The sequence below is a fragment of the Tauraco erythrolophus genome, chromosome 7, assembly GCF_009769465.1.
Source record: "Tauraco erythrolophus isolate bTauEry1 chromosome 7, bTauEry1.pri, whole genome shotgun sequence".
Lineage (NCBI taxonomy): Eukaryota > Metazoa > Chordata > Aves > Musophagiformes > Musophagidae > Tauraco > Tauraco erythrolophus.
In genome coordinates this window covers 40,093,043-40,120,319 of record NC_141471.1, presented here as the reverse complement: position 1 = coordinate 40,120,319, position 27,277 = coordinate 40,093,043, and the positions used below count along the sequence as shown (strand labels likewise).

General features: G+C 37.1%; 1 protein-coding gene across 1 annotated transcript in view; it reads right to left on the bottom strand.

Annotated features, from left to right (window-relative positions):
• PLCL2 (phospholipase C like 2) overlaps positions 1-27,277 on the bottom strand; it is a 108,251-nt gene that overhangs the window by 44,638 nt on the left and 36,336 nt on the right. The window contains exon 2 of the mRNA XM_086614527.1: positions 1,746-4,232. Coding sequence (XP_086470653.1) covers positions 1,746-4,232 — 2,487 coding nt within the window. The remainder of the gene's footprint in view (positions 1-1,745; positions 4,233-27,277) is intronic.

Sequence of the window (27,277 nt, the reverse complement as noted above, 5' to 3'; positions counted from 1 at the left end):
GCTCTTTACAATCTGGCATGTGGGGACATTATTTCTGTATCATAAAAATCATTAACAATTTATAATGCAAAATTTCAGTAATATAGAAATTAAACAAATCTCACATTCCCTGACATAAGTTGGTATTTATTTTAATTGAGTGGTTTATTTACTTTTATTAGCTGTAAACCCTTAGTTATGCAGTTTAAATTTTGCACATAATATAATCTGTCAGTAAAGCTATGCAAAACTAATACTCCCTCATGTACCTAAAATATCTTCTTGATAGCATTTTGAGAGATGATAAAGATTAATTTAGTTGATAGCACAATTTTCAAACTGACAGAATAAAGTACTTAAAATACCTTTTAATATCTCGTGTTCAAAGAAATCATACTGTAGAGCCTGTTTGCAATTATATCCATTCTGGAAAACACTGCAGTATGAACAGTAAAGAGTCTGAAGTAGCTAAAAAAAACATATATTCCCACTGTTTCCTTGAATCTTAGGTTCAGCTCTTCCTTGAAAGGTATCTTAAAATACCGTATCCTTTATATGACAGAAGTCCAGCCTTCAACAGGTTAACTACAGATAAAGTTCCCATTATATGTAGCCCATAATGTGAAACACTTACGAGTCAAAATATCATCCTGTATTTTTTCAATCATGTTTTAGTATAGCAATTTTATATATAAAGCGAAATGGAAGAGCTTCTTAATGCTGTACTAATTTCTTCTTTCATATGAAGAAAAATAAGTTTTTAAATTGTATTGCTACTAAAATCTATTCAACATAAGATTACTCAGGAAGAAAATTTACCTACACTGATGTGCCTTTTAAAATCCAGAATCAAGTCTCAGACATTTCCTTCAATCAGTTTCCCCTTAATATTACGTAAGAGTAAGAGCATTTAACAGGTCACTTCATTTGAAATGACTATGCTTCATTTTATTGATCACTGGTGGCATTCCATCAAAAGTTTACAGCTAGTTAAAAGCTTTATTAAATAAAACACAACTTTACAGCTCACTTTATATCTAAAAGTGTCTGTTTACGTGGAATCCTTACTGGAATCTCCAAAAAATGCATTTTTGAAGTGGGATCTCTTGGCTTCCACAAAAACAAGCACCTCAGCCTGCCCTTTTTCCTGAAATTCAATGTGTTTACTATACATGACCTTTAAGATAAGGTAATTTCTTCTAGAGGATGCCTTCTATAACCCTAGCACTAATTCCATGTATTTCTAACATATTGTTGCTAGGAAGAATCATGGAAAGCAAATGGTCTTTCTGAAACTACTGCCTTCTATTGGGAATGAGGAAAAAATAAAAGGTCACTGAAACTATACTAAACATACTTTCACGTACAAGAAGTTTTTTAATAAGCAATAAAGTCTCCTTTTTCTAACAGCTACATGTTCCTCCTGAATCTCTATTTAACTTCATTTTTTAAAAGTAAAATATTGCCATGCTTTCCTGTAGTGAACATAACATTCCTTTGAAGACATGGGACTAACAAACAGGCTTGAGTTCTAACAGTAGAGCCATATTTCCAGTTTACATTCAACAAAATACATATATGCATCAAAGGTTACTTGAGTAGACAGTATGACCTAAAAGGCTGCTCTGACATAATCCATTTTTAAAGATGTTCAGCGTTAAGACTTGATTAACATAACTTAAAAATTGCGGAAAGACTCTAAAAACATATATTCCATATGCATCATAATACAAAAAGAACTGATAAATTCATCATAAAAACTGTACCTGCATATTTTCTCTCAAATCCGTGGCATCCCGAATAGGTTGGAGAGCATTCTTGAACACTTCATCTATTGTCTTAATCCATAATGTTCTCATAGAAGCATATTCCCTTGATTTCTTGCCCTTCCTCACAGAGAGGCCCCGCTTATGAGGTTTCCCACCACCCCTTCGATTAGTAATGGCCACATGCACAAACAAGGAAGCATGTGCTAAAATTTCACCAGTTAAAGATTGCAGAGGAACATGTCGATAACCAGTCTGTAGACACTCAAAGGGAATAGTGTATTGCCCGATAAACTCATCCCCAATGTAATCATCATCCAGTACTACAAAACGCACCATAGCTAGTTCTGGTAAATTTATTTGAAATTCAAAACTTTCATCAAAAATTGGGTTATCCCCATTCTGATGCATAGTTTTCGTCCTTTGCTCTGCACAGTCGGCAGGGATTCCATGTATTTCAACATAGACATAAGGATCCACAACATCACCTTTGGCACCCGATCCTTTGGGTTTAGGAAAATTTTGCCCACTAATGATTTTAATATGAAGCAGCTGAGGTGAAACTCCAGGCACAGTGTCTTTCGTATTTGCGCTAAAGAAGGATACTTCTTCTCTCATGATAGCAGGACGAAGGACATAGCCACAGTTTCCATTTTGTCGAAACCAGCCAATGTTAAGATCCATCATTAAGCCAGGCGTCTGAAAGTTCATTGCTACTATCTGACAACCACATTTCCAAAAGTCCTGGGGATTCATATTACTAGAGTCAATCCTCATAGGACTGGGAAAAACTCTGGCAAGAAAACGTTTGTTATAATTTACAAAGTCTCCTGGGTTTTCATTGGCATATTTGCTAGCAAGCACTTCGTTAAACGAGCACACTTCCCAGTACTTCTGGAGCTGAAATGAAACTTGAAACTCTTTGAACTGAACCGACTTGCATATGCTTACCAACTCGGAGAGTTCTTTGCAGAGCTGAAACCGTTTCCCCGTCATCGAGTTTTGCTGTTCTACCCCCTCTTTCCCCACTCTCTGTGACATTTCTGCTCCTTCATCTTCATCTGTAACATCTCCCTCTAGTCCAGAACAATTAGAAGAAAGCTTCTTTGCTTTAATTAGTATTTTCCCTTTAAGAGATTCTGGTGATGGAAGGTAAGACTCTTCAATGTTTGGAGACTGTGTATGTAGCTTGTCCCCCAAAATTTTCTTCATGTGTTGTACCATCACTTTCTGCTGCTTAATAGAACAATGATTTTCTAGACACAAAATAAGAGGGTATTCTGAGGCAAAAAATGCATACTTATTAATAATGTCAATCACACTACGGAAGACAATCTGCGATGTCATTGTATGTCCTGTGTAAATTACAGGCTCGTTATCTGGACCATCCCATACATCCAGTTCAACACTTCGACAACCCATTTTAAGAGCACGAATGTAACCTGTGATGTCAGAAGGCCCTCGAAACTGATCCTCTATCAAGTATGTATTATGAGATGAATTTATAAAATAATGAGATAAAGGCTGTTTCATGTCTTGACAAACTTTTTTATGTTCTGGATCAAATATGTGGCAGTCTGGTGAAGTAAGGTAATTCGTAAACCCATCTATAGAAAGACAACCCTTTTCCTGGCCCTCTTTGGCTGGCTCATATTTCTGAATAATTTCAAGGCTTATTTCTTCCGTGACATGTGCCATCCCCTGTTCTGCTTCCAAAAACATCATGAGGTCCTTGGTATCTAGGAACTCTTTATTGCTTGAAAACTGAACCAACAGGAAATAGATTTCAGGTCTAGTACAAAGCTCATGAAAAACTTCAATAAACTCTTCTTTTGTTACTTCAGTACCAGTTTTTTCCTTGGATCTATGTAACTCCTTGAATTTTAGTTCAATTTTGTTAGTTTTTAAACCAGGATTTAAGTCTTTTATAAACTGTACAGCATTACACAGGGGTATACGTCCCAAATTATCTACATCTGCTTCACCGAACATTTGTGAAAGCCATGAAGTCCGCATATTATCTTGAGTACTTTCTATCATATCTAGAGTATGCTTTCCATAAGAAATCAGGTACCTTAAGCCAGTAACCCAAATATTTGCAATGTCTGCTGAGTTAGCAACAAGATCTAGTGACTCATAGTTTTCTCCATATATAATTGAAAATGCACAGTCTTCTGATATCTGGTCATATATCCCATTGCTGCGAAAAATATCTGTATTTTTTCCTGTTCTTACTTCTTTGATTGATTTAATATCAATCTTTGCTTTTTCAGAATCCTTTTTTGAAGGTTCCCACCGTAGAGACTGCATATCTGCATCTAAAAGAAAGTATCGGTGATAGACTCTAGAGTTGGATCGAATCTTTTTGAGCTCAGAGCCTTCAACCATCGCGTTTATACAGTCACTTGCACTGCTGATCTTCTTCTCAGTTGGCATACTGCTAAACGACACAGTCTTCTTCCGTTCTCGCTTTTGTTTCGTACCATCCTGGTAAACAAGGAAGGGAAAAAAGAAAACATGTATCAGTATGATTTTGCTCAACATTGAAACAGGTTTCAACCTACAGCTCAAAGTTCATTAAGTAGTTCAAAAAGGTCTAGTATATGTGATGACCAGTAAGACAGAATTCCATATTGGAATAAAAGAAAATACTAATAATGGCTTAATGTTTGTTCTTGCCTGTGTAAGTAATCTTCCAGGATCTTTTTTTTAATATTTTGTATGAACAAATAATTAAACAAAGCAAGTTTTGAATGCTAATGAAATAATAATGCTGTATAATGCATTTTTTGTTTATCAGTAATAACCTACTTACAGAGATAACGGGTTCTACAGCCAATGCAGTAGGAAATAAACTTTCCTCTAGTCCTTATACAGTCCTACAAATTCTTGCTGAATTTTGTCAGTAGAGAGTATAAGGCTTTAATACCATGCCAACAAGGTCCTCATGAACACCAGAGAAACATTAATACAAACTTGACTACATAAAGCCATAGGACATGGTCATTTAACAAAAATGAAAAACTAAAAAGAAAAAATAATGTAATTTACCTAGCTCTATTAATTCAAATAAGTGCAAATAAATCAGTAATAGATCACTTAAGTATAATCAATTTCATGAGAAGTTACTGAATTTAAGAAAACTGTGTGCTTTCATTATCTGCATATTCTGAGATTGAAAAAAACGCTATGTTTTAGTGAGGGTTTTTTTAAAGCATTGTGTATCTTAATAAGCTAACTTTCAGTTCGAAATAATACTTCCATGAAATAATGTTTTAATGTTAGATATCCTGTTTACAAGTGGTGTTCTTTTATTCTAGCACTGCTCAAAAAATTACTTTTCCAGCTTATACAAAAAGAACGATCTTCCCTCTAATAGCTTTCCATTTGAATTATGTTCCAGTGCAAATCAGCATTGCTTATATGGCAGAAACGAGAGGGAAAGAAAACTTTCAACAACTGCAACGCTGAACAGATGTTCAAATAAAAACCATCCATTATAGAATGCGTTTCCAGTTCAGGGCATATGTACTGTATGTTTAATTTCATTTAATTCTGCTTTTGTAATTCAATTTATAAGCATCCGAAAAGTCTTTCATGGAAAACAACGATGAGTAAAGTAAGCAGACTCAATATTTGCCGTTCCGTGTTTGAGAAAACTAATCAACCATAAAATTCTTGCACCTTTAATGACAGCAGAATTTGCTTTGCACAAGTTCTCAAGAGACCAGTAAAAGTGAATAACCCTACAGGGGACTGTTTTATTTCTAACTCCAGATCAAACACCTGCAATGGATTCCACACAGGATTGACTCTTGGAATCTCATTACGTGTAGTCTGGGCATAAGGATTGTTTTCAAACAAAAGCAAATTTCCTTAATTTAAAAAAAAAAAAAAAAGTGATTTTTTGTTTACAAATATTTTTTTTTCTATTTTAAACCTAGCTTCTTGTCTGGCTACCCATCTATCTACATCTCCCAACCTGGAAAGTGGCAAGGGACAGCCTCCCAGAAATGAGCAATGACATTCCTGTCCAGTATTTTAGGGCTTGGAATGAAGCATGCTGAAACTCCCTAATGCTCCAGATTTCTCAGTCACAAATCTAGGAGGAGAATACATTTCTGTGCCTTTCTCTATAATGAGGATTGTGTCTGATTCAAACCACTGAATGGCAAGGGAGAAAAAAAATCTGCCATTTCTTTACATCATGTAACGTAAAAAGGTTTCTAGTTACTTATAGACTGAACTGGAGTTTACACATGCAGATCAGAGGAATAATTCAATCTACTGCACCTGCAAGACTATTTTGCTTGTCTGCTAGCTGAATTTTGACGCCAGTTCAACAGCATTCTGCAATTCTGCAGGGTAAAGCAATCTCACCACTTGGCTTATTCATATAAAGCCTGCCAGCAGTAGACATCACTGTCTGAATGTGATGAGTGTGAAGACAAATTTTAAAACACTCTCATGAGTTTCTCACAGCTCTCAACTGCAGAACATCCTTCGTAAGTTTTTGCTTCCACAGCGATCAGCGACCCTGAGCTACCAGATTGCCTGTGCAAGTCCCCATCCCAATAGACACAGCAGTCACAATCAGTCTTCATAAACAGAAGAACTTCTAAAGGATATTCTCCTAAAGACACTGGTCCAAATAAGTAACCAAATAAGTAACTATCTGAAAAGAAACAGGAGAGAAACTCTCGCTCATAAGCTGAGAACGTAATTGCATAGTGTGTGCAAAAACTGTACAAAAATGGTTTATGAGCCTCAGAGATATAGTCTGGCAGGGAGAAGGAGGCAGATATTATCTGCTATACGATGTGGAGGATTCATGAGCTGGGTCAGGTTTCTCATGGCCTCAAGTCTGTCTTGAATCAAACAGACTGGCACATCAGAAAACTGCATGGATCTGAACAAACACCGGAGGGGCTTCTCAGCATTCAGGAGACCTACAATCTTCTTGATGCTGTTCAAGACACTCAAAGTGAGGCTGGCTCTATGGTGCAGATGCTCAATTCTGTTCACCGCAGAAGCTATAATTTTTGCACTGAAACAAGTTTCAGAGTCAGTCTAGGATCTCTCACAATAACAAAGACTATGCCAATCTTCAGATTATAACAGGTACTGTCAGCATAATGAAGGAGTTGCCCTAAAGACTGTCTGTTCTTCAGAAGACTTTATCATTGAAACCAAAATGACCACCTCATCAATCATTTCCCAAAACCATGTGTGCCACAACCAAGGTCATCTACAGGAATTTTTGAGAAAAAGACCAGATCACAGATAAAACTGTTGTGAAACTTTGTTAGTATCTGCTACAAGTGACAACACGAAGAGTTTAGTTCATCCAGCAGTTCATAGCAACAGAAAGCAAAGTATCTATCAGTTTAAAAACCAGAAATAATCCCAGCTGACACGTATGGCACTTAAGAGCCAGAGACAGCTGGAGAAAACAGCTTAAAAGAGCAAACAGGGAAGAGTATCTCTATGATAACTTTTTTTTAATTCCTCTCAAGGTAGAAACAATGAAATGGTTTGTGTTCAAGACAGCACTATCTACAAAACAGAATTCTGCAGACAACAAAGAATCTTGAATCGGACACTGAGAGATATACACATCAGTCCTGAACAGCAAAGCTTTTAATGTACACAACTTCAGCAGTTCCAATAACCACAAGTACTGATAGGGACAATGGTGAAGTTCAAATAGAGATTTGATAATGTAATAGATCAGGATGACAGAGGAGACAATGAATAGTGCAAGGTTTGGAAACATCTGCTAAATGAAAGGATGCCGGGAGTGAACTTCACAACCTGTAAATGCCCCAACGATTCATGCCCCAGATGACGACACCATGGGGGAAGTAGTACTTCAAAAAGCATTCAATCCCAGAGTTACCGAGAAGTTTAGGTAGTGCTCGGAACAGTAGAATCTAGAACACTTTGGGAAGAAACTCACAGCCCAAGGCAGGGTCCTGCCACCCCGCCAAGGTGGGATGCGAGGGGGCACAGCTGGAGCACTGCGCAGGACAGTCCTTCCATCTGCCAACACAGAATGGTCCTTACATTCACCAACGCAAACTCTGGACACAAGTGTCTGCAATCCTGCCCCTCTCAATGACTACCACAGCTGCCTGCAGCTTTGATGTGGTAGTTATGCTAACTGGGATTGGAAGATCAAGACCTCTATCTGCATTCAGCCCACTAAGGTATTGCTTTTGGGACAGAGCACTTTACAAAGAAAAGGCAATGGTAACAAGAGGAAGTGGCAGAATGACACATTTTTAGAGCACTCATCTGGGAAGTGAAAGTCCCTGATGTCATTACTCCATAAACATTTCACTTGGTGACCCTGAATGGAAAATGTACAAACAGCCCATGCAGTAGGGACGTGAATACAGAATTCTGCCCTCGCAGAGGAACACCCACCTCCCCAGGTGACAGACACTGCTGCTTCCTGTTTTCGCTCTAACCATACAAAATTTCCATTCCTGTTTATACACAAGAGGTTCCTCGGTGGAAGGCAGTCCCATCCTGAGAACAGTGGCTAGCACACGAGGGGCTGCGCGTGTGAAGATCCCCAGGCAGAAGGACTGGAGCCCGGTCACTCAATGAGGAGGTGAGTGCTCTGCCAACCAAGCAACTACATAAAAAACAGAGCACAAGACACTTCCTCTCAACCCCAGCACCTCACTGCAGGCTTTTTCTCTGTAAATGGCTGAGCTTTGACAATGTGTGAAGAAACTCATTCACCTTGTGATACCAATGGCACACGGTCCACAGGAGCCACAGTCCCAAGAATGCCTACTTAATTAATCCCAAACAGGCTTACAAACAGGATGGATGTTGAGCCATTCAGCCTAGCAAAGATGGCAACATCTGTACGTATATGTATTAAACAAGACTGCAACCACGTACAGTGTCTCAAGAGCTTTTAAATAAATCAATTTTTTTTTACATGTAAGTTCTGAATTAAGTGACATGTTTGGGAATCTGAGGGTCAGTGTTGTGGCAATACTCTGCACAATTACTGGTGAATAGGTGAGAACACAGGCCATGCCTAAGTATGGTTAATGTATTTTTTTTAAAATCATACTATTATTTAATGTCATACAGTATAAAAGCTGCTTTAGAAGTAATTTAATGTACATCTGTAGCCAACAGTTGCAATACAATTCACTACTTCATGACAAGAACAGACAGTCGAATGATCTTCATGACGAAGATAGTGAACTACACTTCTGACACTATACAACTCGTTGATGACTTTCTTTTATGGCACATATGACACTTAAGTAGCCAACTTGAGTATGAAAACTGCCCGGCTTCTTCAGATGCGATTCAGCAGCAACTGCAACATCACCTAGCTTAACAACGGGATGTGTAACGTAAGCCTATTTCAGGAAGTGGTTAATTAAAAAAATAAAATGAAGCTTCATTTATTTAATTAAGATTCCTAAGCATTTTTCTTCGGAACCCTGCGAACCAAAAACCCTGAATTTTATAGATTTTCTTTATATTTAAGAAAGCATTCATGTTTGTCTATATATAGTTAGGTCTATTCAAACAAAAAAAAAAAAACACATATATTTAAGGCAGTATATTAAAACATTCAATTCCTAAACGCATTTTAACAAAAAGGTGATAATAGCAGCAATTAATTCTTTTCCAAGATTTCACCTGTGGTTTTAGAGATATAAATGCAGACATAGATCAGAAAATGAGTTACAAATACAATGTCAGTATCATATTATCCTTCTCTTTATAAATATTTTCATCACAAAAATAATCAGAGTTTTCTTCGAAAAAAACATCTTTAACTAATACAGCAATAATAAACAGGAACACTTATTTTTGCAAACACACAAAAAAAAGAATTAATTATTATTTATAGGTGGCCTACACACAGCTGCCAGCTGATTCCAGAACATAACATGCCACATTATAAAAGAACTAAGCAAGTTTTTGTGTGAGAGTCAGCAGAGAAAAGGAAGGAAAATAACAGGTAACTAAAATCAGAAACCTTTCAACCTTGTTACACAAACTTTAGCATTGATCTCAAAAGTTACACGCCATTAAAGACAGAGCGAGAGTCTTCTTTGGAAAAGGGTGGGAGAAAGGGAGACAGGGAGAGAAGGTGGGGCAGGAAAGGCATTTCACCATTAGGAGCCATGTCCTCGAAGGCAGGAGGTCTACGCCCTTGGTGTACCTCTCTCAGTCTAATTCTCCTGGAATCAACAACTCAGCAGACAAATCTGACAGCTTGCACTCAGCCTCTTTCCTCTAGCCAAGGATCTACGTTCTTCCTAGTCAGTACCTTTTAAGTTGCATTACTAGGAGACTCTTCCTAACACAGTGACCCAAATTCACTAAAAAGCATGTACTTTATAATGCTTTAACACAACTGTCCAAAGCTTGCTGAGCATGTGAAAATCAAAACAAGAAAAAACTCTCCAAGTAATCAGCAGTTCGGCTGACAGAATCCCAAACACTTCAGAAATGGCACAAATTAAATCACATCATGTACAATAGCTTCTGTTTAATAGCTACTATTTAATGAAACACAGCACTGAGAAGTTGTATTTAAGACAAAGTAAAGAGTCCTCAACTGAAATAATAGGCATTTGGGGGGAGACAAAACATCAGCTATTTAGAAAACACAGGGCCTCCCACTCGTTGTGAATCACTATATTTGAGCTCTGTATTTAAATGTTTATCCAAACTGGTATTCATCGCGTATCTGCTGTTTGCAGAATTCTTGTAAGAGAAACATATTTTTTCAATGCGTGTTGGATTGACCCCAGCCAGACCCAGTTACACAATGTTATAAATAACAGTGAAGAGGGAAGAAAAACATGAAGATTAGCTGCACAAGTAACATTTCTTCTTTTTTTAAAAAAATTCCTTTTTTAGTGAGGGAATTCTATTATTAAAGGAATATGGACACGGGGCAAGTCTTAGCTCAATATACAAAGAAAAATCATCTCTATTATTTCAGATTAGCTAATTGCATGTTTCATGATACAGCTAAACCAATTCCCTCTTCAACACATTAATTTTCTGTCCTGTCTCTTTCTCCTTCTGCCCCAGCTGCATCTCCCTTCTCCCCACCCCAGATCCTCAGGCCCTCAAAAGCATCTGTCTGACACACAGTAAGTGAATTCACCTCACTGCCTCAGGAAACAGAAAATCCCTTTTTTGCTGAATTAGTTTTCTGAAATTTTAGTGAGCTGAAACAATTTGCCATGTGATAAGGTAAGTATCAGAGCTGGTTCAAAATAACCCCTGGAAACACAGAATTGATTAAAAATGAGAGAAAAGGACAAAATCACTCACTTTTATCAAGCAAATAGAATCATAGAATCATAGAATGGTTAGGGTTGGAATAATTCAATTAAAAATCAATGCAGTTGAAACTCTTCTGCTGAAATCAGCTCCTACGTGACCTGACAAGAGAACCTTAAGTCATTAAGGAAAACAAAATCTCTCATCTTGGTCCACCTCACAAAAAACGTACATCAACAATTTCAAAAACATACTGACCATAAAGGCAAGGTAAGAAAGAACTACCAACACCATAAAATAAGATAATTGAGGTTCTCAGGACTCCTTTGGCTCATTTTGTTATGCCTCACGTCAAGAAAACAGGACACCAGAAAATTTATATTGTATGAGAGAGATCACTACTACACTTCTATCAGAAAGAGCAGAGAAAAATGGTAGCCTGTATTGCCCTTGTTGCTTTTAGAGCAAACAATTAAACTCAGTTAAAGACTGCGACTGTGATGAGCAGGGCAATAACAGGACACAGTTTTGCAAATAAAGTCTAGATTAAGGCTTTCTTTGTAAAACTTTTTACAGAAGAGCTTATTTAGTCATTTGATCAGTTTACCAAGAGTAAAGAAACTGTTTTAACATGGGTTTTTATGTTGCTGTCTTAAGTACCTTTAGGTTCTTCAACATTCAAATGCTCTCACAGTACGTTGCAGGGGAGCCTCCTGTGACCTGCTGCTCCCAGGCAGACACTTCTTCCACCAAGATCCCAAGACATCCCCAGGCACGCTGCCGCCCGCTCCCCTGGCTCAGCTCTTATAAAGTTGTCACAAACTGAGCAAGGTAAGAGAATTTCCTAACTCCAGTGGTAAAACTCACTAAAGCAGCACGAGCACATTTCATGTCTCAAAACATCAACTGTATTATATTCCTCACTATTAGTGTTTGCAAGTCATACTGGTTAAGTTCTACAAAGAGAACTAAAAAAGAAATGACAGTTCACTTAGAAAATGTTCCTTGGTTAAATGATAGCAGTCACATGGAGCATTCCTGGTTTTCAACACATTTTGAAGTTTTAATTCTGAGCTTCAGTTTTAACCATAACAGAGGCTACATACCAAAATAGTTTAGCCATGTCTTCTTAGGGCCATGTATCTAATGGCAAAATGCATGCCTGATGTCTTGATGAATTAAAAAATTTTAAAACAAAATATTAAATCAAAGTGGTACTTCAATACATTAACTCAGCACACACAAATTCCTATGTATTTCAAACATACATAAACAATCTGATCTTGCTTACTCTGCTGAAAGTAAAGTTGTAACTACTTATACCATGTTTGATTTTGACCTTAATTTAAAAAATTGTTTATAGTAACTAAGACTTCTCCATTCCGCAGTTTCATGATGCCAAGGATGATTTCCTTGTAGCAGTAACTACCTTAACTCACAGAAATTTGGTTATATTTATAAAGCAATAGACATAATGAGAGAAACTGAAAATACTATATCTGAATATTAAAATACAGTAGTAAAAATGACATTCAAACACCACTGAGGTGTTCTTTCATATCTAAGTACATCTGCACATTTATGATAGTAAAATAAAGAGGCATTTGGTTTCAGGGGTTAATTTGCAACACAGATGAGCAGGAGAAAGGGGAAAAGAAAAGTTTAATCTCTAAAGAAAATAAATAAGCAGCATCTAAGCAAAGTGCCTAGACTGCTGTGAGCACTGAGAGTGCCAAAGCCTAAGTTATGCTTGGCATGAACGTCTAAGTTTTTTATTTTATTGAGTCAGTTATAGTTCAGGCTTCTGGGTTGCATTTCAAATGGAAGCAAAAGAAGTATCCACTTTTCAGAAACTCAATAAAAGCAAAATATGTATATTTCAGATCCAAACAAGCAATATTTAAACGGAAATTCATATAAACTACAATAATCATTTATGAAAACCACCAGTTACTATTTACTATTCAGTCCTAAAATGGGGAAACTGCATTGACAGAAAGTTGTTAAAAATTAATGGTATGAAAAGGCTAATAACCCTAGATAGGTAAGTAGAAAGTATTTTAGACTCCTAATTTCTCCTGTACTAAGAAATTGCATCTGAACTATGGCAAACAGACCATTTTAACCACTATAGAGAAACTGATGTTTATTGTAAGCATTTATTTTTTCAGTCATCAATGATGAGAAAAATGAGTAATAGTTATATATGCTTTTAGCTTGAAAAATAACTAAAGATGACGAAGCTGACACTGCAGATGAAGACACTGGAGGATTCTAACGAGCAAGTTGGCCCAACAGGTTTCAGTACAGCTCAGGAGTGAAGAAGCCTCTGAGCCTTCGCTGTCATCCTTAAAACCAGTAAGACGCTCTTTCTGCATACATGCACAACTATTTAAACTCTGAGCATTTTCATTTTCAGTTCTTACATAATGTTTTAAATACTCAGATACACTTTCATGAACATTTTAATCAAAACTTATCGACAAGATTTAGTATGCAGACTACTACAGCAATCATTGCGAAGATGAATCTCAGATACTTTTCTAAGTATTCATAGCTTCAAGTCAGTTCCACTGGTAGAAAGCACAGCATTTTTCCATTTCTCGTACCAGGCATACATGAAAATTTGGCAAAACGAGCAACTTCTGTAACATCAGGAAGGAAAGAGAAGCCAACAGCCAGACCAGCAAAAGATGACTGTGAGCACTGGGCTCAAGCCGTTCTACCCTTTCCCACTCCTGTTGGTAAAGCCTTCTCAACAGCTTTTCCAAAGCTTCCCACAGGTTTGGGGTTTTTTTGGTTTGGTTTTGGTTTTGGGGTTTTTTTACCAACTTTCCTTCCTAGCAGGCCCAGACACTATCCTATTTGAGTCGCAACTCACAAGGTAATTTCTGTGGAGATCTGTGCAAACACAACGTGTTCATCGTAAGTTAAAGACTGCTGTTTCTACATGACATCCAAATAAGCAAAGTAAAATTAAATGAGGCTTTGAAAAACTTGACAATGGTGCAAAAAAAGCAGTATTCATTGAAGGTGTTGTGAAACATGAGGATGGAGGTGGCGTCCTCTGTTCACAAAACAGGGAAACTATTAACGTGTCAGCCTCTCAGCTGTTACCTTTGAGAATCAGTTCACAAATGTAACTCTACAGCTTTCCTAGCAAACTGAACTACTTCTGAAGAACTTCAGTTTTAATTATTAAAAGTAGCATAATCGTATGTATTTGTATGCACATGGTATATTTCATACTTTGGTATGATTTAAAACTGCAGAATTGCATAAGACAAGTAAGGAATCATTCTGAGGGATCATGCTGAAGGGCATTTTCAATGCCAAGAGGGAAGTTATTTTCAGTGACAGTTATGGCGCCCTAGCCCTTCTGTAATTAACTGTATTAAGTTTCATTTTATAAATATCAGCATTCCTATGTTCTGCACATCAAGCAGAACTAAGGGAAACAAGAGGACAAACTACCTGACAAAAACAAGCTTGTAGAGCTTGCATCTTAGGCTGCCATCACAGGTACATACTCCACGATGCAACGGAAGTTACATAAATTTACATACTGAAAAAAAGTAAATGGAAGAGGACACCTTACTCCATGTAGGCAAGATTCATATTTTTCAGTGCTGCAAACACAGCCAACAAATGAAAACAACTGTATACGTTATAAATGACTAATTTAGTCACAAAGCAGAAAAGCATGTTGTCTCTCCTCTACTGTGACAAGTAGTCTGTATAATAACTGTTAAACAACTTTTGCTCACAAAAAAAATGAGCAGCAGATTGACCACAGATGTGATATAATTTAGAGGACAGACTTTTTCACACATCTATACAGGTCATCCCACTCACTCATCCTCTCAGCATAAGGTCATGACTAAATGACACAATTTCACTTTCACTGATGTGGCAAAATGTTAATTTACACTTGTACTGCCAATTCATATATTTTGTCCAAACTTCAATCCAAATGTCATCTGCTCTCTTGGAAAGTTCCTGGTGCCTTATTTGTGTCCCTTACTGTCGCTGAGTGTCTTCCAGGAACAACACAGAAGTAAAATTACCACCTAAAGGTTATTTATCCAAGTAAAACATTCAGGCTTAAGAGGAATAAAATGTAGATTTTATTTTTTTTTAATTCTGAAAACTATCATTAGCTCTGCCCTGCAGCTTTCTATTTATCAACTGATTAGTTTCATTCTAGTGATTGATGAATGGTGTCTTCAGATCTGCTTCTTGACTAATGGTGATTGGGCTAGCAAATTTCATAAGATAACTCAAAGAGATGGAACTTCACAAACTGAATTGTTCTGCTTTTGTGGTTTGAGATAAGCTACTTTATGTCAAGCAGGAGAGTGACCATTACAAATATTAACTCTTTAACGCCATGAAGAGTTCATGTACATAATTCAGTATTAAATTAAGTAGAGATTTGGAACTTTTAAAAACTTACTACTTGCTAAACAAATATTATCTTGCAAATTATTATTTCAGTTGCTACTTCAGCCTCATTATTTAGATGGCAATGATATTTAAACACTGATAATTAACTGTTTATTTTTACGGAGGACAATTCTTCTGAATTAAGACAAAAAACGTTTTAGCAGGTTACCATCGCTCAGCAATCACACACACAGAGACGACATGAACCCAAGTACCTTTGCTAACCACATACTGCTGCTTCTGATGTTTTCCTTGTTGATTTTCAGATGTATGTAATTTACAGTTGTCAAACAACTAAAGAAAATTCTCATTCTGAATGCTGCATCAATGCCCTTCTTCCCCCTTAACTCTGTCCTTTAAATATTCATAACAGTTACAAGCACTTAGAAAAGAACGCTGAACTATAAATATTTAATACAAGATGCCTGTAACAGAAAAACATGAGAGAGACTACAAAAATCAAACAGTATAAAGTATTTGTTTATCCTAAGCCAATAAACAATAAGGCTTACGCTCTTTAGATTTTAAATTTATATAAATGTTCATAGTTTTAACAAATCAAACCTAATAAGTCATCTGTATGCTTTACCAAACAATTACAATTAAACAAATAAAAATCACAAGGTATAGTAGTTTTCTCCAGATGTTTACTATTTTAAAGGGGTCTGTTTGGATTGTTTGCTACAAGTTTACCTTGTGAAGAAAGCTGAATAAGCATCACTACAGGACACTACAGTTTCAAGCAGTTAAAGCATACAAGAGTCAAGTGCAAATACATTGAAGACAATTTCTGAAATCCTATCTACAACAGCAGCATCTTAGCAAGCGATTGATGATCTTAATACAAATTCTCAATATAGATTAGAATTCCAGCACTTGGGGTGGTAAGAAAGTATGCAAGAATTTCAAATATCTTGAAGTTTACAACTCTTCTAGATGTGGAAGAGGACTACTGATCCAGTAAGCACACAAACTTCAGTATAACATAGCAGGTAAAAATACTTTGAATTTTAATTTTCAGAGCTTGTTGTATTTAATGCTTCATATAGGCAATAATAAAACTATGGTAATACCGTAATTGTGTTCTGTGGAGGAAAAGATAACTACCAGGAACACAGGACTCTCTGTTTTTAAGTCAATACAACATACTAGAGAAATATTGTCAATCTTCACTAAAATATGCATGTACAATATTTCAGTACACTGTATGCAGCTTTCTGAATATCTTACACATCACAAATACTCAGAATCACATTGTAGAGCACAAAAATTAACTCAAACAACATCTAAAAACTAAAGCAAATCATAGAAGCAAAAAAAATTGGATTACTGTCTACTCTGAAACCAAAGGCCTCCACTGATTCTGCTCAGAGCACAGTGCGATCTCTCTGTCCTTTGAAATCAGGTCAGTGTCCCATTACGAAGGCCTAAACCAATGGGAAAAAATGTGTATGCCTTGGGGGTCAAGAAAAAGCTGACAAAAAGTTTAGATAATACTCAGAAACTATATTCATTTTCTTTATCTCAACCTTACAACCACCCACAATGCAACCTCATAGAGATTAAATGACTTCATGAGGAGCTAAGTTTTGTTCTTGTTCGATGCAACAGAGACAGAAACTAGAACCATTAGTCATCCCCCTCACTCTTCCAGCTTCCTACATTCAACTGTTTATTTTCTGGTTTGTTACACTTACTGATTTAACAAAACTTTCCAAACACATTTTAATATTTTAATAGTTCATATTTCATTATTTCAAAACTATTTCAACATTCATCTTCAACATGGAAATATCTGTGCAAAAACGTTTTCCCAATACTGTGAATTAGAACTGAAAATAAATCACAGTAACCACTTTTGTACATAAAGCACATGCAGATAGCGTAATCAGTACATAGTGGTGAGTATATTTGGATTATAAATGAAAGTTTGCCTGTACAGCGGACAGTAACATAAAGAAAATCCCAGCTGTGAATGACACCAGTGTACCAGAAAAGTACTAGAATGGACACAGTTATATCTGCAAATCCGCCTTTTGGTTACCTAGTTTACTCCTCCCAGTAGTTAAATTATGCCAGCAAAAGAAGCCCGCTGTTAAAATCTATGTAGTCCCTAAAAATAGAGCTGCCCCTCATGTCACCTATACCAATAAATCTAGTCAAAGGTAGACCAGCTTTCAGTATTAATACTTACATTTGAACCCTGAGAATAAAAGCCAGCATTCAAATGCTATAAGAAAAAAAAATAAAAAATAAGAAAAAAAAAGGAACAAATTTTGTATATTAAACAACTCAGAATAGTTTAACTAATACACAGACTGAAATAGTAAATCTTCTAACTTCTTACAAAGCCAAAGTGATTATCAGATAAGAAAATGATGAAAACCACTGACACTAAAATTCAAAACTCTTGCTTTTTTTGCTTTAAAAATAGATTGTATGTAAAACATTTTAAAAGCACATCTTTAACCAACTTTACTTGGATTTCCACACATTTTGGTAAATTCATGCTGCAACATGACTTGCCCTATTGGACCCAACAGAACTTAAGTCTGAAATGACAGAGGAGCCAAAGAGAAGCGTAAAAACTGAGAGGAGGCAGATGCACCGTTAGTGGAATGCTGCTTTAAAATATTTAGATTTCTGTACTAAAACAGAATAGAAAGAATACATGTAAGGGAAAATAATTTGCTGAATTAATTTGATGCAATGGTTAATCAAAAAGTTAACAAAACTATTAAATTATTTGAATACTGCATCTTGCATATTTATACATCTGAATATAGAATTCATTATCTACTATCCACTTTGAATTCTGAACTAAAAATAGTCACATTGTAATTGAGAATGCTATAAATGAACCAATTCTCTGAGGTACAAAGCTAACTTAACTCAGCAAAAGCATTCTCGCAATATGAACAGAACTGTCTATTCACACCTGTAGTAACTTGTTGCTGGCCAGTTTTTCTGTGTCATTGGGTTTTAACTGTTAATATAGTTTAGAAAGCAAGAACAAACAGTAAGTGGTATAGCTATTGCACTGATGTTTGATAATTTCTCATTCAACGTATGTTGAAACCTTATTTCAGAAACTTGCTCTACGCTGCAACTCTACTTCAATTATTTATCAAACTGTGTTAGCTATGTGAACTTGCAGCAATAGAAAATGAACTAACTTTACAATAGAAAAGTGCACAAATTTTGGAAAATCAACAATAATTTGGTCCTAGCCTATTGCACTGGATCTCTTAAGCATTTTTTAAAAACAGTTGCAATTGTACGCATTACATTGTAAAGGATTCATTTTGGGCTCAGTAATTTATTATAAATACCCCTCATTTAAACACCCTTCATCTCCTGCAGGTCCCTGCACAATATTATTACCAGAACGTTGAGGAGCTCATCCTTCAGAGACTTCTGTTAAATCATCTGCAGAAATATCCCAGTTTACATAGCATCTTTTACGTTTTTCCCTACCGCAGTATTTGCATACTTCTCACAATGGCATTTAGTTACAATAACAACTATTTCTTAAAAGCAAGCTACAGATTTATGAGAAGGAAATCATGGCAGAGTAAGCTTCATGATGATAAAAGTGATTGAGATAGAAGCAGGCTGTTTCCAGGGCTACCAATGAACCATATATTATGTTTTACATGGTTTCCTAGGAAAATAATCCTAGGGATCACGTCGTCTATGTGTGTCTCTTTATGTATCCCTCCTCCTAACTTTGGAATTTATTTCTTGATTTCAACTAAACCTGACAAAAGAGGAGATCTAAAGACAGCTAGGCTCTACAAGTTTTTCAAAACCAGTAAGCCAGGAAGAAAAAAAGAATCAATAACATTAAGATTATAAAAAAAAAAAAAAGCATAGATGAAGAGTTTAGACCTCCTGGGATCCCCAAATCAATCAAGAAGACACAATCCCACTGGAGATCACGTCATTAACCTTGTGGCAGACACAACCGAACCCAAAGCAGAGAAAAGATCCTACCGCTTTCCACACCTTCCTATCTCCTAGAGGCAAGTAAAATTTTAGCCCAAAGAACAATTTTTTCCCTTTGTTTTTTTTTATTCTGGCTCCACATAAATGAAACAGATACACAACACTCAGATCTAAACATCTGAACTACCTCTCTTTACTGCCTCTCGCTCAGATTTCCTCAGCAGACATTATGGCACTGCCAAGAACTTCCAAGGGCTTGATAAGAAAAAAAAAAGGTCATTGTAAACATTATCAAACCCTCCTCCAAGAAGAGCAAGTGTAGAGCACGTGCCTCTTCAGGGAGCAATTTTGAGAGAGAACATTAAAAGTTTCAGAACAGATCTTAACCTGTGTCAAAATCCCTACTGTGGTAGCAAATTCATGTATTGCCTGAAGCACTTAAAAACAGCACTTTACTATTCACCCTTTTTTTCTACCAAGACAGCTGTAAATTGCGTCTAAGCAAATCCACCCATCCCACTGGCCTTAGCAGGCACTGACAAGTGACGGATACATACAAGAGAGTCACGAAACTTCCTTTCATGAAGACAGTCTTTGGTCTATATTAGAACATCTGAATTAAACCAAAGACTCCAGAAACAAGTTCTTTGTGTTAAGGTAGTACAGATTACCCTAATCTCAACTGATTTATTATCTTAGGGGAGATCACAGCTTTGTAAGAGGCTAACTTAGGTATTCTTCTGCAGATATTGCTACTAAGGGCCCACAGACTTTGCACTAAAATAATACCAAAAGCCTCAGCTGTGTCAGGTTTTGTCTAGATTTCTCCTGGCCTGCCTGGAGCTTTGTTTTAGCTTGTCTAGTTGTAACAGCAACTATCTAATGACCAGCTGATTATTACTTGCTTTATTTTAGATTTCGGTCAATTGCCCAGTGTAACACTACATACTTTTGTAATTAACAGACAGTAGTAAGCAGTAGATGTCCTATGTACAATAAAGAGTTCATGGTCCTTGAATAAAAACACAACATAGAGCACAAAGCTGGGAGGATGATACTGGACACCCAAAAGTCAATTGCTATCAGCCAAAGGAATGCAACCTTGGAAAGTGAGTATGAACAGTTCTAAGGCAAAAAAGAATAAATATGAACATATCTAGAAAACTTGAAACAATAAGATAAGAGCAAGATGTTGTGCACGTTAAAAATCACATTAAAACAATCCCAAGAAGATCCTTGGGTGAAAAGGCGGGGAGGAAAAAAAAAAAACAAACACATAAAACACCAACATCATATTCTTCCTGAAAAAGGACGGCTTGCAGACAGGACAACTCAAGGCTGATAACTACAACTTCCATTGACACTTGTCCTCATCCCCAAATGAAACTATTGACTGTAGCATCCATCCATAGGGGCAGGGGAAGTCTGACCATAACATCAGAGAAAGGGGTATATACTAGAAACTGTGTGGGTAAAGACTTAAACCACACATAATTTGAACAGTGTTACTATCATAACTGGACTAATAAGAATTCTTTCATTAGACTGCTAAGGTTTTATGCAGACTGGCAATAAATCGTTGCTTTTCCCTTTAAGGTGTATCTCCTTTCACTCCTAACAAAGAGTTTGAGTGCAGTAAATTGAGCAGAATTCTGTAACCTGGATGAATCAATTGGTAACACTTCCTTTCCCATTAACAACCACATACGTTGCTTATCATCCCACACCCAAGTAAATAACGTCACTATACTTACAATCATATTTACTGTTAGCTGATAGCAAATATAACTTAACAGTGCACATCTGTTAAAAAGTTAACAGTGACTGGAGATCTCAGTACATATAGATAAATAATCCTTCATAATTTTTGCCTCAAATGTACCAAGAACATTTAGCAATTGATAAATTAAGACAACTTCAGCAGCACCTGTTCTGTATTTGCAGACCTTTTCTATCCAGTCTTCAGTGCACATATTACACTTATAAACTAATGAATGACAACCTCAGAACATGGTAAAGCACACAGATTAGAAAAGGCATTAATACTGTTCATCTGCTGATTGTCTCTGACTCAGAAAAATGAAGATAGTGACCATTGGTTAGATGAAATTACACCAAAATGGCTGGACAGAACTACGTACATGTGGCAAAACTCAGGGAAAAAAAAAAAATGTTATGAGAGTATAATCAACGTTAGCATATTCCTGACAATAACATCCATACAGGGATCAGAAAAGCTTTTGTGTATTGACTCATACCAAACCTTAACATCTGTATCACTAAAGTGTCATCCTGATGCAAACTCATAGAACTGTTTAGGATAGAAGGGATCTCTTTAGATCATCTAGTCCAATCCCTCTGCTCAAACAGGGTCATAGAGTAGGTTGTCCAGGACCACGTCCAATTGGGTGCTGAGTATCTCCAAAGATGGAGATCCCACTACCTTTCTGGGCAACCTCTTCCATTGTTTGACCACCCTCACAGTAAAAACATGTCTTCTCGTGTTCAAGTGTAATTTCCTAGTTTCTTAGTAAGTGCCTATTGCCTCTTGCCCTGTCAATGATCACTACTGAGTAGAGTCTGATTCTCTCTTCTTTCTCTCCCACCAGGTATTTATGCACTGCAAGATTCCCACTGAGCCTTCTCTGGTCCAGGCTGAACAGTTCCACCCCTCAAGACTCTCCTCAAATAAAAGACAGTCCAGTCCCTTAGCCGTCTTTGTGGCCCTGCACTGGTCTTGCTCTAGTAAGTCTGTATCTTTCTTGTACTGAAGAGACCCAAACCGGACCAACTACTCCACATGTGGCCTCACCAGTGCTGAGTAAAGGGGAAGAATCACCTCCCTTGCCCTGCTGGCAAAGCTCTTCCTAATGCATCCCAGGATGGATGGCCTTTTTGCTACAAGGGTGCATTGCTGGCTAATGGTCAGCTTCTCATCCACCAGGACCCCAAGGTCCTTCTCAGCAAACTGTGAACATTTTTGTGTTTCATTGATAGGTGCCTTAAAGGACAAAAATAGATAAAGGACTGTCACGAGAAAAACAAAAAGTTGAGTTACAGAATAGTGATACATATACTATTGATTATTTTTATCACAAGTTAGAACCATTTCTATGTATTTGCTTGTTTAAACACAATCTATTTTAGAAGCTTTGCTCTTAAAGGTAGTGTGCTCAGTGAAATAAATGGAACGAAAATTCATTATGCGCAGGGTTCATACTGGCTGTAACCTGTGATAATTTTAGTATAATTTAGGAGTTACTTTTGTTCTGAACGAACAAAGTGACAATCCTGTCCATGGCTTCTTTATCCATTTGCTTATTATTTAACAGCCTGTTCTACTAACCATTATCAGTCTCAGAGATGAAGCAGTTGAATATATCAAACTCAGTAAGACTTTAAAAGACCTTTATAATTTCAAGGACAGTATATACAGTGTGGGGGATGGAAAGACGTCCCCCTTCCATTACATTAATTATCATAGGGAAAATTGCTTCTCTCTCTAGCATATCAATTACTGCCATGCTTTTAGAAAAGCATGTTGAGAAAGCAACTGGCTACAGCTTTTAGTTTGACTAATAAACGTGTTAGAAATTTCTTTATCTTCACAATATTTATGCAGCTAACAGTTTTGTTTATAGTATATCTTTACAGGACAACAAGATTCATAATGCATTTTATTCTAACAAAACGACATGCGTAAGCATATGCATTAATCCTAAAATCACAGAATCACAGTCATTTAGGTTGGAAAAGACCTTTAAGATCATCAAGCCCAACCATTAACCTAATACTGCCAAGTCCACCATTAAAACATGTCCCTAAGCACTACATCTACATCTTTTAAATACCTCCAGGGATGATGACTCAACCACTTCCCTGGGCAGCCTGTTCTAATACTTGACAACCCTTTTGGTGAATAAATTTTTCCTAATATCCAATTTAAACCTCTTTTGGTGCAACTTCCGGCTGTTTCCACTTGTCCTATCACCCTGTTACTTGGCAGACGAGACTGACACCCACCATACTACAACCCCCTTTCAGTTAAAGAGAGCAATAAGGTCTCTTCTCAGCCTCCTTTTCTCCAGGCTCAACAACCCCAGTTCCCTCAGCTGCTTCTCATAAGACTTGCTCTCCAGACCCTTCTCCAGCTTTGTTGCCCTTCTTTGGACCACTCCAGCACCTCAATGTCTTTCTTGTAGTGAGGGACCCAAAATTGAACACGATATTTGAGGATACTCATCAATGCCGAGTACAGACAGACAATCACTTCCCTAGTCCTGTTGGCCACACTATGTCTGATACAAGCCAGGACGCTATTTGTCTTCTTGGCCACCCGAGCACACTGCTGGCTCATGTTCAGCTGGCTGTCAACTAACACCCCAGGTCCTTTTCCACCAGGCAGCTTTCCAGTCACTCTTCCCCAAGCCTGTAGCATTGCATGGGATGGTTGTGACCCAAGTGCAGGACCTGGCACTCAGACTTGTTGAACCTCATACAGTTGGCCTTGGCCCATCGATCCAGCCTGTCCAGGTCCCTCTGTAGACCCTTTGTACCCTCAAGCAAATCAACACTCCTGCCCAACTTGGTGTCATCTGCAAACTCACTGAGGGTGCACTCAAACCCCTCATCCAGATCATCGATAAAGATTCTGCCCCTCTACTCAGCTCTTGTGAGACCCCACCTAGAATACTGTGTTCAGCTCTGGAGTCCCCAACACAAGAAGGACATGGAGCTACTGGAACAAGTTCAGAGGAGGGCCACAAAGATGATTCGAGGGCTGGAGCACCTCTGCTATGAAGATAGGCTGAGAGAGTTGGGGCTGTTCAGCCTGGAGAAGAGAAGGCTCCAGGGTGATCTTATTGCAGCCTTCCAGTACTTAAAGGGGGCCTACAGGAAAGGTGGAGAGGGACTTTTTACAAGGGTGTGTAGTGATAGGACAAGGGGCAATGGATTTAAACCGAAAGAGGGGAGATTTCTATTAGATATAAGGAAGAAATTTTTTACATTGCGGGGTGGTGAGGCAGTGGAACAGGTTGCCCAGAGAAGTTGTGGCTGGCCCATCCCTGGAAGTGCTCAAGGCCAGGTTAGATGAGGCTTTGGGCAACCTGGTGTAGTGGAGGATTTCTCTGCCCATGGCAGGGGCGTTGGAACTAGATGTTCTTTAAGGTCCCTTACAACCCTAATCATTCTATTATTCTATGATTCTATATTAAACAGAACTAGCCCCAGTACTGAGCCCTGGGGAACACCACATGTGACCAGTTACCAACTGGATTTAACTCCATTCACCACAACTCTTTGGGCCTGCTCAATGATCAGTTGATTTACACATCTTTCTATGTTTTGTATATTAGAGACAAAAGAAACCATTTGAGCACACAGCCTACCCACTTGGTTAACGAGAAAGCACCAACAAAATCAGTGCTGAAAATTCTTCAAAACAATACTACTCATACCACAGTTTACTGTTTAGCTTGTTAATGGTGATTATAAACATTCTGAAAAACCTCAGGATAGTATCTTCTACGTTCTTCAAGATTTATAACTTATGGTCTGTGGTTTTCTTGGAGTTTCTAGATAATTTCTAAGTGATACATGCAAAGTAACTCAAAGCAAGAGCGCTGTTGGACACTTTCTCTCTTATAACACTACTGGATAACTCTGGGGGTCTATAAACTAGACAAGACTACAATGCACTAGAAAAACTCACTAAGTTCAAAAAGATTATGAAGTGTTGTTATTAAATAGCCCCAAAATTTCTGGAGCAGACATTTATTTTTGAAGCTCAACTTTCAGCTCCTTCCACCAAGCCTTTTTAAGTGCTATATTTTCCTGACCTCTAGCAAAAATCAGTCACTCCTTTAAGCACGTGCTGGAAGTCAGGCACCCCAAAATGAACAGGCCAGCATCATCACTTTCTATGTTAATGTGAATATCTTCAACCTCAGGGAAATCTTACAGGTCTGTAATCCTTGTTTAGTTCCTAACTAATTAATACTTGTTGAAACAATATTGTTAACACCAAGATTATATTTCAAGATGCATGAGAACACATCCAAAATTTTCTACTCTATTTAGCTTGTTCACTGCACTTTGCTGTGAATGTATCGCAGCTACAGAATTATGATTCTAGTTCTGTTCCCATATGACAGATAGAAAAAATGTTATGCAGAGAAAATAGATACATTTTATGGATGCATGCAAGTATATTATTTACCCATTTATAAGACATTGGCAGTTAAAAAGAAATGTTTACACAGGCAACAATTCTATGCCGTATGGTAATAGGACTGCAATTCTGCTTGAGATTAAAAGTAAATTAAAATATGCAAAACCAAACTCTAGGTATATACATAAGTTCATGAATAGCAAGTCTGTCCCACGCATCCTTTTTTCACAGACACAACCAAACAACATAGCCATTAGCAATACAAGATTCCTCAAGAAAAACTGACAGATTTCTAACAGCTCAGAATCCTGCAGCATGTGGAGAAGCCATAAAAACAAATAACTGGGTGGCAACAAGTGCTAATAGCGAAACTGCATACGTATTTGTCCTTGGCTGGTTCCAGAAACAAACTGAACAGCTGAATCCGAAGGGTAAACAACAGTAAATCTTCTGGATACTTTTCATCCAAAGACTTTAACAAGTTTCAAGAAAATGTACCAAATTCAGACTGCAACTCTGACTCATTGTGTGACATTAATTTAACAGATTTTAAATGTTACATGTGGTTCAAAGTCTGAGGAAAAAGGACAGGCTCATTTGCTGTCATCAGACAAACAGTGACAAAGAATACAAAGAACATATGAAGATTAAGATTCAGGACCACAGAAGACAAGGGTCTTTATCATGTATTCTTTACCTCCTAGTCAGCTCCCTAATACCTAGCACCCGAGATGAGTAGTATTTTTATATGTTTTTCTCTGGTTATTTGTATGTTGCCACAGCAGACCAGTATTTAAAGAATCTGTGGCCTTCTGAAGTTTGCTTCATACAGTCATCACATTTACCTGGCAATCTTTTTTCCTTTATTTAATGATAGTATTTAGATAAATGACTCTACAAACACAAATTAGTTTAAGGAATATCACTTTGATTCTTTTTGAAAAATAAAACGTCATTTCCTTCAGGAATGGACCACTCCCACTTTACTAGAAAATACATAACCATAGTAATTGTATACACTGTTACATTTCTTGATATTTTAATATATTCTTGTTCAATTATATTATTCACCATCCAATATTATGTCACCGGTGTATACATTTCGGATTTTTTTATTTTAGTGAAATTGCAGTAGAATCAGGAAGTCTTCATGACACTGGTAAAATTCCATTGAGGTATGTTTTGAAATCAAGCTGTACAGCTACTCAATTTAAATATGCACCACATGTCAAGATTTAAATAAGGATTCACAAGTCCCATTTTTTCTTAAATGGAACAAACTAGATTGCTTTCTACAATTTCTATTTATAGCTGGTCATGAAAATCCACAAAACAAAACAAAAGCATTTCAGAAGCCAAGGTAACTATGATAAAACAGGCGTTCTATGACATACGCGATACCGCGTATCTTCCAACTAAAAGCTAGTGCTGATACAGCTCATTCTTCCTCCGAACAGCATAAACAAATGTAAAGTGCCAACACTACTAAGCCACTTCCTGCTCAGGGTTCGTAACTAAGAGAGAGGGAGGAAAAGAAAGGAAACGAAGAATTAAAATTAAGAGTGACTTAATTATTCCTTTATTAGAAGTTATTATTTACCAAAACTCTGCTCAACTATCAAATCTTCAACTGGCAATACTCATCCATATGGATCTTCCACAGGGGAAAAAATATATTTTA